General features: G+C 39.1%; 1 protein-coding gene across 1 annotated transcript; it reads right to left on the bottom strand.

The window, feature by feature from the left end:
• Window positions 1-6,817: 6,817 nt before the first annotated feature.
• Window positions 6,818-8,070, bottom strand: LOC108286086 (olfactory receptor 6P1). The gene has a single exon (XM_017503695.1). The coding sequence runs from the start codon at window positions 8,066-8,068 to the stop codon at window positions 7,106-7,108; it is 963 nt and encodes a 320-aa protein (XP_017359184.1). The 5' UTR covers window positions 8,069-8,070; the 3' UTR covers window positions 6,818-7,105.
• Between the last annotated feature and the right edge of the window lie 7,109 nt (window positions 8,071-15,179).

The following is a 15,179-nucleotide window of genomic DNA, read 5'->3' as shown; positions in this document are numbered from 1 at the left end:
GATCTAGGCTCACCGCAACCTCCGCCTCCTGGGTTCAGGCAATTCTCCTGCCTCAGCCTCCTGAGTAGCTGGGATTACAGGCACGCGCCACCATGCCCAGCTGATTTTTTTGTAGTTTTTTAGTAGAGACGGGGTTTCACCGTGTTGACCAGGATGGTCTCGATCTCTTGACCTCGTGATCCACCCGTCTCGGCCTCCCAAAGTGCTGGGATTACAGGCGTAAGCCACCGCACCCGGCCCAAAATATATCTTTAGAACTATGAGTGCTTAAAGTGAAAAAAATCTTAAGTTATTATTTTCTGTCAAAAAAGAAATAGTTTTAAGAGTTAGTATTAAAAAACAATAGGTAGACTACATCTGTGAGTGGAATGAGAAAAAGTACATGCTTAAATATTGTAAGAAGTTGGGCTCTGAGGAAATACTCAGAATAATTATGCATTTTTCTTTGGTGAGAAGAAATGGAGTAATTTTCAAATGAATAAGTTTACTAGGGAAACATTTTTCTTTTGTGTTAGTATTTTATAATTCTTTCTGAAAATTCTAAAGTTTCTATATCTTAAGTCACAAAAATTTTGAGATAGATAATCATGTCCTGTGCCTTCTACAAGGTGTCTTGTGAATGAAAATCGCAAAATTTTTCTTTTTAAATTTGAGTACATTCTTAGTCAACTGGATGAACAGTGCTGCTATTTTAAAAGAGATTACTTTCATAAAAAAAATAATGATACCCCATTCTCCACAATGTGTTTATTTTACATTGCAGGCCTGGTCAAAACATCTCATATACCACAGAAATATATACAACTACTATGCACCCACTGTTTTTTAATTACACAGCCAAAATAAATAATGATAAGCTTCCCTGCATGCTACTTTATGTTAGTTTACACGCTACTTTACAAATTAAGAACCTTAAAAAGTAGGGAGGCGCAAGATGGCCGAGAGACGACAACACCAGAATGCAGCTCCCAGAGAATGAGACGCCAGGGCTAGAGGACTTCACGATTCCAAACGAAGTGCTGGGTTCGTTTTGGTGGGACTGATACGGCACTGAAAATAGCCCAGGGAAGGAGTCACAGGGCGAGAGCCGCCCAGGGGGGCAAATCAAGAACGCGCGGCGGGGGGGGCGTCCCCACTTGAAACATGCAGCCGGCTCGGAGGGTCGGGGACTTAACCCCCTCAGTGCTCCGTTTGGTATCTTGTGCTTACCTCATCTCCCCTGCAACCCACGGTCCACCAGAGCCCAGCCAGACAGTGGGGCGCTGTGTGCAGTCCGTGCAAATCTGAGCAGTGGCTCCCGCCAGGCGGGAGTTGTCACACGGACCTGGGCGGAAGTTTGCACTAAGGCCAGCGGGACAGACCGTCCCACAGAGGGAGGCAGAGTTGGAAGCAAGGAAACAGACCGCGAGGCCTGGCAGGCCCCACCTCCACAGAGCTCAAACTGAAGCCCTCGCTAGAGAGCTCGGCAGCAATTACACCAGCTTGACCCCAACTAGGAAGATTCAGCTGGGGAAGGAGAGACGCCATTGGGAAGGCGGCGCCAGTCTCACCTGTGAACAAACTCGGGGAAAGGACCACCCACCCAGCAACCTGACTGAACCCGAGAGCCCAGCAACGCCCTCTACAGGCCGAAAAAAGATACAGCTCCAACCTCAACAGAAGAAAAGTCCACTGAGAGACTCCTCCTGAAATCACCAACTTCAAAGATCAAAGGGAGATAAATCCATGAAGGTGGGGGGAAAAAAAAACAGCACAAGAAAAAAAACACCAAGGAACAGAACACCTCTTTTCCTCCCAGGGATCACAACTCCTCACCATCAAGGGAACAAAAAAAGAGAATGAATTTGATGAATTGACAGAAGTAGGCTTCAGAAGGTGGGTAATAAACTTCTCTGAGTTAAAAGACCATGTTCTAACCCAATTCAAAGAAACTAAGAACCTTGAAAAAAGGTCAGACTAAATGCTAACTAGAATAACAAGCTTAGAGTAGAACATAAACGACTTGATGGAGCTGAAAAACACAGCACGAGAACTTCACGAGGCATACACAAGTGTCAACAGCTGAATTGATCAGAGACAGAAGATCAAATCAATGAAATAAAATGAGAAGGCAAGATTAAAGAAAAAAGAGTGAAAAAAAATGAACACAGCCTCCAAGAACTATGAGATTATGTGAAAAGACTTAATCTATGCTTGATCAGCATACCTGAATGTGACGGGGAGAATGAATCCAAGTTGGAAAATACTCTTCAAGATATTATCCAAGAGAACTTTCCCAACCTAACAAGGCAGGCCTACATTCAAATCCAGGAAATACAGAGAACACCACAAAGATACTCCTCAAGGAGAGCAAACCCAAGGCACATAATTGTCAGATTCACCAAGGTTGAAATGAAGAAAAATATCCTAAGGGCAGCCAGAGAGAAAGGTTGGTGTACCCACAAAGGGAAGCCCATCAGACTCACAGCGGATCTCTCAGCAGAAACCCTGAAAGCTAGAAGGGAATGGGGTCCAATATTCAACATCCTTAAAGAAAAGAACTTTCAACCCAGAATTTCATATCTGGCCAAACTAAGCTTCATAAGTGAAGGAGAAATAAAATCCTTTGTGGACAAGCAATTGCTGAGAGATTTTGTCACTGCAAGACCTGCCTTACAAGAGCTACTGAAGGAAATACTAAACAGGGAAAGGAACAACTAGTACTAGCCACTGCAAAAAATGTACCAAATGGTAAAGAACAATGATGCAATGAAGAAACCATGTCAAATAAAGGAGAAGAAAACCAGCCAGTAACAAAATGGCAACAATTTGTCGTTGTCAACTTCTGATAGCCGGCCACTATGCTGTTTATTTTATGTTTATTTTAGGCTGTGGAAATTATGTTAGACAAAGAGCAAATTAAAGTAATTTTCTTATTCAAGTTCACAATGAGCCGTAAAGCAGCAGAGACAACTTGCAACATCAGCAACACATTTGACCCAGGAACTGCTAACGAATGTGCAGTGTAGTGGTGGTTCAAGAAGTTTTGCAAAGGAGACGAGAGGCTTGACGATGAGGAACATAGTGGCCGGCTATCAGAAGTTGACAACAACAAATTGAGAGCAATCATCAAAGCCGACCCTTTTACAACTACAGTACATGAGAAGTTGCCAAAGAACTCAACGTAGACCATTCTCTGATTGTTTGGCATTTGAACAAATTGGAAAGGTGAAAAAACTTGGTAAGTGAGCGCCCTTGAGCTGAGTGAAAATAAAAACAAATAGTCATTTGGAAGTGTTGTCTTCTCTTATGCTATGCAACAACAATGAACCATTTATTGATCAGATTGTGACTTGTAAAGTAAAGTAAACTTCATATAGCAATCGGCGAAGGCCAGCTCAGTGGTTAGACGAGAAGAAGCTCCAAAGCACTTTGCAAAGTCAAAATCTTGCACCAAGAAAAAGTCATCGTCACCGTTTGGTGATCTGCTTCCTGTCTGATCCACTACAGCTTTCTGAATCCCAGCAAAACCATTACATCTGAGAAGTAAGCTCAGCAAACTAATAAGATGCAATAAAAACCGTAACACCTGTAGCCAGCATTGGTCAAGAGAAAGGGCTCAATTCTCCACCACAATGCCCAACTGATGTCACACAATCAATGCTTCAAAAGTTTAATGAATTGGGCTACGAAGCTTTAGTTTATCCACCACATTCACTTGACCTGTCGCCAACCAGATACCACTTCGTCAAGCATCTTGACAACTTTTTGCGGGAAAAACACTTTCACAACCAGCAGGATGAAGAAAATGCTTTCTAAGAGTTCATCAAACCCCGAGGCATGGAATTTTACACTACAGGAATGAGCAAACTTATTTCTCATTGGCAAAAATATATTGATTGTAATGGTTCCTATTTTGCTTAAGAGAGATGTGTTTGAGCCTAGTTATAATGGTTTAAAATTCACGGTACAGAACTGCAATTACTTTTGCACCAACCTAGTTCAATTTTTCAGCCATACTGCGAAACACTCATGATTTTCATATATTTCTGTATCTCTACCCTTAGTGTGTTGACCTTTTCTCCCATATTTATTACCTTCCAGATGGCTTCTGGAATTCCAGGCGTCAGATCCAGGTTCAAAAAAGGGCAAGGGACAATGCTAGCAGCAGCACCAGACACATCTTTCTCTCTAAAAGACAACCTCTCCAGCCGAATTCCATTTATATTTTACTGAGAAAAAATTAGATACATAGCCAGTCTTAGTTTCAAGAGAAGCTGAGATATCAGCTATATGGCGTCAATGTAGGCATGTTTTCAGCTTCAAAAATTAGATTATCCTAGTAATGAAAAATGAGGTCCCTTTTGGCCAGGCAACTAAAAAACACTCACTTTTTTTCTTATTTGAAACTGAGTTGCAAATAACAACCATTTTCAAAGCATGTTTTATATTAAAATCACCATTGTTGGAGTAAGACAGAATGTTTGAAGAAATCTATGTAGTAAGCAGCTAGAAACCCTCAACACCAAGTAATGCACTATAGGAATCTCTCACAGTAGAGGAAGAATAAATCAAAAGCACTGTGATCTTCCAATGAGGGAAATATGACTATGACATAAGGAGAGTTATAGATATAGCATGTTTTAATCATTTTTTAAAGGAGGAACTTCACTGACTCAATCTGATGACATCTTGGCACAATTTTAGATTATATAATTGGAAATGCTAAACTTTCTGGTCAACTTGTTACCTACTCTACATAGTTACAAAGATGGCTGGAGCTTTCCTTTCTATATATGTTTTAGAGAAAGCCAATTCTCCAACCTCAGTTTGAGTAAGACTGAGTTTAATACATGGTTAATAGAATGGGCACATCTATTAGAAAGCATATCATGATATTTGTAATAATAAAATGATAATAATGATGAAGCTTGGCATTTATTCAATGCTTACTGTGAGTTAACTGTATTACATGCCAGAAGGTCTTCTTAGGTTCCACCAAACAAACTCACACACTAGCAAAGCCCTCACCTGGCATAAAATTAACTCAGGGAAACAGGATAGTAAATCCAACGTTCCAGAAGGGCAGTTTTAGGAGTTTCTGTTATGGGAAAGAAGTCTTGAATGCAGTTGAAGGAATAGACTTTGTCATTTAAAGTCACAGCTCAGGTAGGAGGACATAAGATTCCCATCAAGAGGTGCAGTGTCCACCTTAACTTGGAATTCTCAAGTCCTGTAAGCACCTGTATCACTTGTAACATTTTCATGGGCTTTCATAGCTCCTAGAATTCCCCACAAAAGGCATGCCAAGTTACAAAAGTAGCCTGAAGCTATCATTTCCCACTAAATATCTATAACATATTCATCATCCTCCCAGTTCAGAGGTTGTTTACTGATCAGAGATAATTTGTACTACAAGCAATGTTGCATAGTAATGTTTATTATGTTTCTAGGGAACCAGAACTAGAAATTAACCCAAGATCAAATCAACCCACAAAGAAAGAGAAAAAAAGAAAATCCTAACCCCTTGCCCACATATGCATTATTTATTTGATATTAACAACGAGCCCATATGATGGAAAAGATATTATTTTTGTTATCAAAGAGAAACTAAGAGCAGTGATGTAACATTCCTTGCCTATGATCTCATAACTTGTTATTAGTAAAGCCAGGATCAAATTGAAATTTGCTAGTTCTAGGGTCTGAATTCTGAGCTCCACGTCTCTCATAATTTATGAAAGGAGGTGAGAACATAATGTAAATTGAGCTATATTCAGAGATGTTTCCAAGACTATTTAGAAATTGCATGAAAACAAACAACTGAAACTGTTTTAAGTATCAGATCTTTCATTGTTATTTTGTTTTTAATACTGGAAAATCTAAAATGGTTGTTGATAAAGTAGTTTCCGTTGATGGACACACGTCTCTTTCTCCCCCAAAACCTCTCAAACCAGGCAAATGTGCATTGACCCAACAATCTGTGTTCATTGGAATTTGTTCAATTGTATGTTTATTTTTTTGTTTCACATATCTCACGTCTAAATAATCATTGAATTTGGTTCAATATGCATAAATGAGCCTGGATTCAAGATATAAAAAATTTCTCTGAGCAATTCAAGCAACTTTCCAAAAAAATTAAAGGAACTTGCTAGGATGTCTATAATTCAGGCTATGAACCTGAGGCATCCTAATTGCCATAGGGACATCTGCATCCTATCTATGGCTCTTCAATCTTCTTTTTTATAAAGGCATTTTCTGTTCTTACAGTCCTTTGACTGGGAACTCAATTTAAAACATTTGACAACTGGTATGGCCCTGTTACTAAGTAGTTAAAACAGGTGCTGGCCATAGTGAAGAAGAAGATCTGAGTAAGTTTCCTATAACATTTTACCTACGACCTGGTCAATATTTATTAGGTCAACTAGCTTTATATTCCCCTGAGATTCAAAGAAGGGAGATGGAGAGGATATTAGCCATATTGAGTCGTGAATATAGGGCTAAATACCAGCATTGCATCTCTCTCTGCTTTGACTTTCAATGAATGTGAGTTTTGTAGAGGTAAAGGATATTGATTAGATGACATGAAATTTAGTTCTTGGGGTATAACATACTTGTGCAGTTTCTTATGAAAGTGGGATTTGAGAGTCTGGATCTTCGAAATTGTTCCATTGAAGTCTACCTAATTTTTTTAGTGACATATCTACCAGTAAGTTCCCTTTTATTTTCATGTTATATTCTCACTTCTAAAATAATGGGCTTGATCTAGACTAGGGAATCCCAAACTGTCTATGAAATAGGAGTTCCTAAGAAGTTTTGAAAATTATTCATAGCAGGGTTATATTCCAGACATGCTTAGTAAGACTCTCCACATATTTTTTGGGGGGCAATCTTTATTTTAACAAATTCCCAAGTGATTCTTACATAGCTAGCCCAGCCTTAGTTTGAAAACCCCTGTAAAAAAAGACTAAATGATTCATAAACTTTTATTTGTGTCAGAAGGTCCCAGACAATATTTAGAGAAACTGTTGGCAAGTTATATTTATGTTCCCTTTAAACCCACTCCGATTCCTTCAGGAAGCCCTACTAAGATTCCCATATTTTCACCCCTCCCAGGACCTATTGTATATCAATCCGCAACATCCCTAGGATAGCGACATCTGCCCATCACTGTCTTCCTGAAGGCATCCTTTACCTCCTTGTTCCTCAAGCAGTAGATGGCTGGGTTGAGGAATGGTACAATGATAGTGTAGAGCACAGAGATCATCTTGTTGTGGTTGAAGGTGTACATGGCTCGGGGCCGTGCATAGGTGAAGAGAGTGGAGGAGTAGTAGATAACAACCACTGCCAGATGAGCGGCACACGTGGCAAAGGCTTTCCAGCGTCCCTGGGAAGTAGAGATCCTCAGGATGGCTGCAATGATGGCAGCGTATGATGAAACCACAGCCAATAGAGGGAGTAGAATCATCACCAAGGCCAGAAGGAAGTCTATTAGCTCTGCTTGCTCCTTGTCAGAGCAGGTAAGGTTGAGTAGTGGGGAAATATCACAGAAAAAGTGGTTGATGATGTTGGGTCCACAGTAGGACAATTGGGAAATAAAAAGAAGCTTCATCATGGAGCTGAAGAAGCCACTTCCCCAAGAGGCAGCAGCAAGGCGAGTTGCCAGACTGGAAGGCATGAGACTAGGGTAACGGAGGGGTCCACAGATGGCCAGGTAGCGGTCATAGGCCATAACTGCCAACAGCACACACTCAGTACAGGCTAAGGCAATAAAGAAGTAGAGTTGGGTCATGCAACCCACATAGGAGACTGTACCATCCCTGGTAAGAAAGGCTGCCAAGAGCCGAGGAATGGTGACATTGATGTACCATAGCTCCAGGAGAGAGAGATGGCCAAGGAAAAAGTACATGGGGCGATGAAGGCTTGGAGTGAGCCATATTGTGATGACAATGAGTGCATTCTCCAACAATGTCAGAAGGTAAATTATTAAAAAAAGGACAAAGAGGAGCAGCTGGAGGGGTGGAGCGGTAGGGAAACCCACCAAGACAAAGTCCTCAACATGGCCTCCACTCAAATTTCTCATGGTCTTCATCCACTTGAGTGCCTAAAATAAATCACAGGAAGAACAAGAGGTTTGAAAGACAGGTGCAACAAACCACCAACATAGCCTCAAAGGTTATAACCACTGAAGATGCTTAAGGGTATATTAATTATTATATCACTTTTCCTCTTCATTTTGCTGTTTTGTCTCTCACCTTAAATAAATGTTATCAGAACTGAGTACTCAATTACCTAGCGATCTTAATTACAGTTGGTATTTGATAAATACTTTCTGAATGATTTCAAAACTGATGCCAAGCATTCGATTCTCATTTCTTGTCAAGGACATGTTCTTCCCTTACATCCCTTAGAAACAATTATAAATTCCTAAGCCCCGAGCACCTTTTCTCAGTTTTTGCTGAATGAGTGAATAACAGAAGTTCTGACCTCAAGCTGGAGCCCACAAGCTTATCTTTCAAGGGAAATTGTACTAAGAGGAAGTAATAACTCAAGGAGATTGCTTGAACTATAATGCAAGGCAACATGGCAGTATGAAGGTTGGTTTGAAACTATTCATTTCCAAATGGAGAGAAAATTCAGTACAAAACAGATAATGAAGCTCTGCTCCAGAGAATAGTTATTTTTCCATTCATTTTACATATACATTTGAATACATTTTTAGTGCTAGAATTAGTCTTGTTTCCAGGAGGTATACTAGGTTAAAAAATGGACCTCCTAAAAGTTAAGCATGTCTTAATTCCTGGAATCTGTAAATGTGACATCATTCAGCACGTATTTTGCAAATGCGATTAAATTAAGGACTTTGAGATGGAGGGCTTATCCTGAATATTTCAGGTGGGCCTTGAATACAGTCAAAAAGGTCTTTACAAGACCAAGGCAGAGTGAATTTTGAAACAGATGCACAGAAATTTGAAACAGAAGCAATGTGAAGATGAAGCAGAAAAAGATTTAAGGATGCTGGTCTTAAAGACTGAAATGATTTGGCCACAAGACAAAAAATGCCTGCCGCCATCAGAAGCTAAAAGTGCCAAGAAAGAATTTCTCAAGAGCGTCCGGGGGAGTGTAGCTCTGCCTGTTTCTTGAATTGAGCCAAGTGATACTGATTTTGGATTTCTGGCCTCCAGAACTGTGAGACAATAAATCTCTGTTAAAAGCCACCACATTGGTGGCAGTTTGTTACAGCAGCAATGGGAAACTGATGCAGCTGGTGAGGCAGGAAAATGAAAGAGGAAGCCATTTTTCCAACTGTTCTTCTAGGCTATTCCAGTCTCCTATCAACACTGCTAGTGACCTAACATCTCCAGGAAAACTGATAAAATTACAAGTCTGACTTGAGATTGGGTCACATGTCATTAAGCATTTTTATTTTTGGTGTGATTTCAGTACCTGTCTTTAATGTTATTTTCCTCTATGAAACTTTAAAAATGATATGCTAGTTGCATAGTTTTAACTTGACATCATTTTTTTTTTAAGATGTGTTCTTGCTATGTTGTCCAGGCTGCACTCGAACTCCTGAGCTCAAGGAATCCTTTCACTTCAGCCTCCTGTGTAGCTAGGACTGCAGACACAACATCTATTTGTTACCAGACATTTATGTGGCCACCGAGAGTCTAATTTTGTACAGCATTGTGAGAATTGAAACTATTAGATTACTTCTTTATGTATTCAACAAAATCTAAATATCAATGCTATGGTAATGATATCCACTAATACTTGCTTAAACAAATACATAAATGAGCACATCTTTTTAAAACTGGAAATTTTACATCATTTATTTCACCAAACTCATAATTCATGGTATTGTAATATATTTATAATTGCAAGTCTTTTATTGATTTCTCTGTATCTACCTATGTTTTCATTTACTGTACTTTAAAGACTATGAGTGCTTCATAAAATATTTCCTCTAGCTGTTATGTAACTAGCATACATTTACCTAAAGCAATATAAATATAAATATATAAAACATCTAAAATATATTGTACAAAAAATTTTAAATTTATTGGAAAACTATCTCATAATAATGTATATTATGCTTTTGTCCAATGTTTGTGTGCATTGTAAGACTTATTACCACAATGAGAAAGATTCTAGCATTGATTCTATTCTGAATTTTCATTTTAGAGAGTAAACACTAAGAAAGCTAGTTCACATATAAGTGATATTGATGTACCATAGCTCCGTGAATGAAAGTTTGTTATAGAAGAACACTAGATTATTTAAACTTTTAATTAACTGTATGCCAGAAAATATTCAGTAACATATCATCAAAATTATTTTTGTTGATCTATTAGCTGACAGCTTGATTAGCTTCTATTTCAATTGTGTTGAAAGAAACAAACCACTGACCTGGTAATGGATTTGATATCCAGTTCTTAGTCCTTTATTTTCTCGACACTGACATTGACATTGGCACTAACTTACACTCTTGGACACTTCCATGTGACAAGATTTTGCTATGCCTTTCTTTGTTAAAAAAATGAAAAGAGAAGTGGAAAAGGAAAAGACACTTTCTCTGGCAGATCAATTTTAAGAGCTCTTAAGGGAGTCGAAGATGAGAGAATCAGTCCTTTGGCACTATTCCTGCTTGGACCTTGGAAGATTTTTGTTTTTGTACCCTCAAGTGTCCAAAAAGTCCAGTTTGGAAACAGTGCCTTAATGCTTCGGATACTTTTCTGAGTAAGAGTTTAAAGAGAAGGTATGCATGGCAAGGTTAGGGACAGGGCAGGAAGGAAGCCCGTCATTCCCCAGGAGTAGGTAATAACAGAGGATGGGAAAAACTTGAAAATGATGGCTGGAAACTCTCAAGAGACAAGGTAAGGGAATTGAGATGCTAAGGCAGACTGAACAATGACAGAATATCTGAAGAGGGACTTGTCCTCATCCCTCTATTATCAGTGTAACAGAGCAGTAGCAAAATATGGTAGGCACTCAGTAAATATTACTAGAATGGGTTTCAGTCTTGATTTGTGTAGGCTTGAATTTAAATCATTCAGATTCACATTATACTTAGAAAATATAGATAATTGAACTAAAGGAAAACTAGGGTTCTTGTTCAGTTACTGCACTGCATAAAATTGGTTGACATTCCAACTTACCAGGTCAGTCCTGAGGGATGTGGGAGAAAAGTTGTTGGAAAATGGAGTGAAAGGTGGGAAGCAGCCATAGAAATGTACAGACTGTTCACGAGTTTGTTGGAAGCCAATGTTGTTCTGTAGCCTACCATGGCTTAGATTGCCTGCTGATTCAAAGACAAGCCTGAAAGTTGGTCCCCTTGTGCCCAGAGGTACCCATACTCCTACCTCCTGCCCACTACTCAGTAATATATGTCATGATCTTCATGGTTTCCAGCTAAGTTGCTGAAAACTGAATCCTGTTTGTTATTTCGTCTGGCCTGCTACTGCCAAGAATTTTCTCCTCCAACCAAGGCAACTCCAACCCCTATTCTCCACCAGAAACGGTCTGTTCTTTTATTCTTTCCCTGCTCCAAGTCTGCCCTCCCTTTCTGAAGAGGCCTTTCTCGGTAGATTACTTCTGAATCATTGTACTCAGATCCCTTCTGTAGCTCTGAGTATATCAGGGACCCGTGCCCACTGAACTCTTCTTGTATTTGCCCTTTTTTTTTTGTTTCTGGTTTGCTTTAACTTTTAGGTACGTCTTTTCTCCACAATCAGTCTGGGATCCCATCCTCCTTTACTAGCTTTACAAAATGTTTGTATCAGGGGAGGATTCTACCATCAGGGTGGCACAGTACATCTTAGCCTGCAATGCTGACAGTCACACAGTGATGGTCTCTTTAAACATACACTTCTCATTTGGCAACTTAGGTTCCAAGTAATAATTAATAGGGAGCACCTTGAAGATTTCTCCCATTGCATTTTCCCTCAGAACCAAGAACAGCTCTTTATGGGTTGGTCTTCTCAGGACTAGATGATATTGATGCTATTGTACAATATACCTTTTATTTGCCTTTGAATGTTCCCTTTCACCATTACACTTCCTTTTACTCCTATTTACCATCCCTCTTATTTATTCCTCCAGTCACATCAGAGTTCTTCAAGACACCACTCTGTTATTTTACATCTGATCTTTTGCACATGAATAAACATAATAAACAACGGTGCCTCTGTGACGACTTTGTCCAAAAGGTCCTTCACACTCACAGCTACTATTATGACCATGACTCTGTTAATAATAGATCTATGGAGTAGCTGCGTATCTTCCTGGATTTTTTCTCCTTGGTACCAGAGATCTCACTTGTTCTTTTCTAGTTAAGTTCATCGCTTTGGCCACAATACATAAACAATACGTATTTATCAAATTAGTTAAGAAATGAATACGGTAATACTTTAAGAACTTGGAAACTTAAAAGGTAGAATATCATTTCAGGGGTAGAATGTCGAATCCATTTTATTATTTATGAAATAGTTCGGCTGCTGCTGCTGCTAATATTTGTCATTCTTACTTCATTAGACTATATCACATTAAAAGAGACAATTAGCTGAGAATTATTTGCCCATAATATGAAAAATTTCATTATTGTAAAGCACCGTGGTGATGCCACAGGTCTGTGGGCTTGAAACCATGTCGATATAACTTAGATCATCCTAATTGGTGATTCACACCAGCACATTTGCCTGGATTCTTGCTTAACCTCTACCTTCTAGAGTTACATAAGTGAAGGTTAGTAGTAGATTGCCTGGTGTCCAGTGGTGCTGGGAAGCAACACAAGCCTTCACCTGGAGACACATTGGGCAGAGCCCCGTGCCTACGCATATCCCACACCCAAAGAAAACTTTCTTTTTTTCTTTTTGTTTCTTTTTGTTTCTCTTGAATTCCTCATTTTATCATCACAAAGTGAAGAATCTTAATGTACCTACCAAAAGCTGGTGAATTAACAACAGAGGACTATCTGAAATTATTATAATTACTGTCATATCTACAAGGCATATAAAGAAGATATAATAATAATTGATAACTCTGTGCAGAGTATTTTTCATATGCTAACTTAATTCTCTCAGCATCCCAGTGAGTTTAAGCACCATTATTTCTATTTGTAAATGACACAGATAAGCCTTTTGTTTTTTCTCAAGATCATACCTCCAGAAAATTGTAGAAGTGGAATAAACCTAAATCTGTCTATAAAGGTATGGTGGGAAATTTAGCCTCTGTCCTATACATCTGCCGTGGAAATAAGCAAACGTCCATGGATATAGCCAGATGGACTCACTTATATAAGAATAAAGGTTTTTTGTTTGTTTCTTTGGCTTCTCTGTGTATGGTAGTCAAATTCATTCAATAGTTTTTTTTTTTTTCAAATCTCATTCAAATTCATAGATATAAACTTAATATAATTGGTATTTCTTTGAGTCTTGCCTTAGGGCAAGTGAAGTGCTACACCCTAAATACACCAAGATTGGCATTTGCCTCTTTTACATGGCTTTCTGCTTTCTGGATTCCCCTTTCCCACACATGTTTTCCTGCCCTGACCAAAGTCTTTACAAATCTCTAGCATTTTACCACATCACCACTTAAAAAAATATCCCTCACCCTTGTGAACATTTCAAATGCATGTCTCGGGTGCTACTTCTAGAATCATAAGCATATAATTAAAAGGTTAAAAAGACAGGGTACTCTGAGATGTTCGAATGATTAAGCTTATTCAAATTTTAAGCACATTGTATATCTTGAGAAATTCAAGCGGTTTTCAGGATTATAAGGAACTGAAAATTATAGGGAATGGATGAAGGATTTGAGGGTGTCTAACCTGAAAAAGGACACAATTTCTTGCAGAAGTTCACCTACTTCTTTGCTTGCCTGTCTTCCATATTCACACACATACCCTGCTTTTGGGTGTTTGTCAATACGCTGGTTATCTTTTGCAGGTATGGTTTGGGCAGGTATGGTTTGCTCTAGGAACTCTTCAATTAAGTTGATACTTCATGCTGGCCTCTAAGTTATTTGTGGCATGATAGGGCTGAGGCTTGGCAGATGGGGCCCTGAAGCGAACAGGGGCAGTGGTAGCCAGCCCTTATTACATTTTCCTCGTCACATTCTCATCAGGGACATAGCTCCTTAGTAGGTATTGTCATGGTGATCTATCTCTCCCCAACAAGATTATATCCAAGTTGCCTCAGGGACCATTTGTTCAAGGGCAGAGGAGATACAATAAAAGAACATTGTCCGGAGGGACATGGGTATACACTGAAGTGGATTAAAGTCCTCGGGTTCATTGCCTGAGTGGCATCCATGTAGTGCTTCTGCAAACCTTATTTTCAGAGGTACCTAAGAGGTGCATAGATATAATGATAATTCAGTGCTAAAATTCTAGTGAGGAAGTAAAACAAAAAAGTAAGAGTTATGGACAAATTAATTCTGATGGGTTATTTAGACTATTACAGTTTTTGAGAAGATGTTTATTTTAAAACTCTGTTCACTGTTGCCTGCTTTCACTTGTTTGTGTTTACATATTGGAAGAGATGATTTATCTCTCTTCCATAAGTCTATAGGTTCCATGAGAAAAGTCCATTTGCTGCTTGCCCTTCTTTACAACCCTTTGTAAATAAAACCGGATGCACAGGGAAGCTCTCAGGATAATTGGTGGGAAGATGTGTAGAGGAGTGCTTGTGAATTCCTGATTCCTGCCTTAGATCTGAGTCTGTTTGTGAAAATAACAGGAGTTTCTTTCTCTCACAACTCTGGTTTTCCTGACTGTCATTTATACCCAGGTTGCTTCTTTGCTTCTTGGTCCATTGAACTGTCATAAGTGGAGTAGCGTACCTTGTAGCGTGTGCACTAACCAGCCTGTCACTGCAAGTGTTCAAGCAGAGCCCAGATGACCTGTTTAGGATGCAGTATCGGAGAGGGAGTGCCTGCAGTAAAAATGATGGCTCTCTTTTAGTTCTTTGTAAATTTTGGATATCAGCCCTTTGTCAGAACAGATTTACAAGAAAAAAACTAACAAGCCCATTCAAAAGTGGGCAAAGGATATGAACAGACACTTTACAAAAGAAGACATATATGAGGCCAACAAACATGAAAAAATGCTCATCATCACTGGTCATCAGAGAAATGCAAATCAAAACTACATTGAGATACCATCTCATGCCAGTTAGAATGGCGATCATTAAAAAATCTGGAGA

Source organism: Cebus imitator, unplaced genomic scaffold (genome assembly GCF_001604975.1).
Source record: "Cebus imitator isolate Cc_AM_T3 unplaced genomic scaffold, Cebus_imitator-1.0 Scaffold313, whole genome shotgun sequence".
In the NCBI taxonomy this organism is placed as follows: Eukaryota; Metazoa; Chordata; class Mammalia; order Primates; family Cebidae; genus Cebus; species Cebus imitator.
The sequence above is the reverse complement of the archived record's forward strand: the minus strand, read 5'-3'. Positions and strand labels throughout refer to the sequence as shown.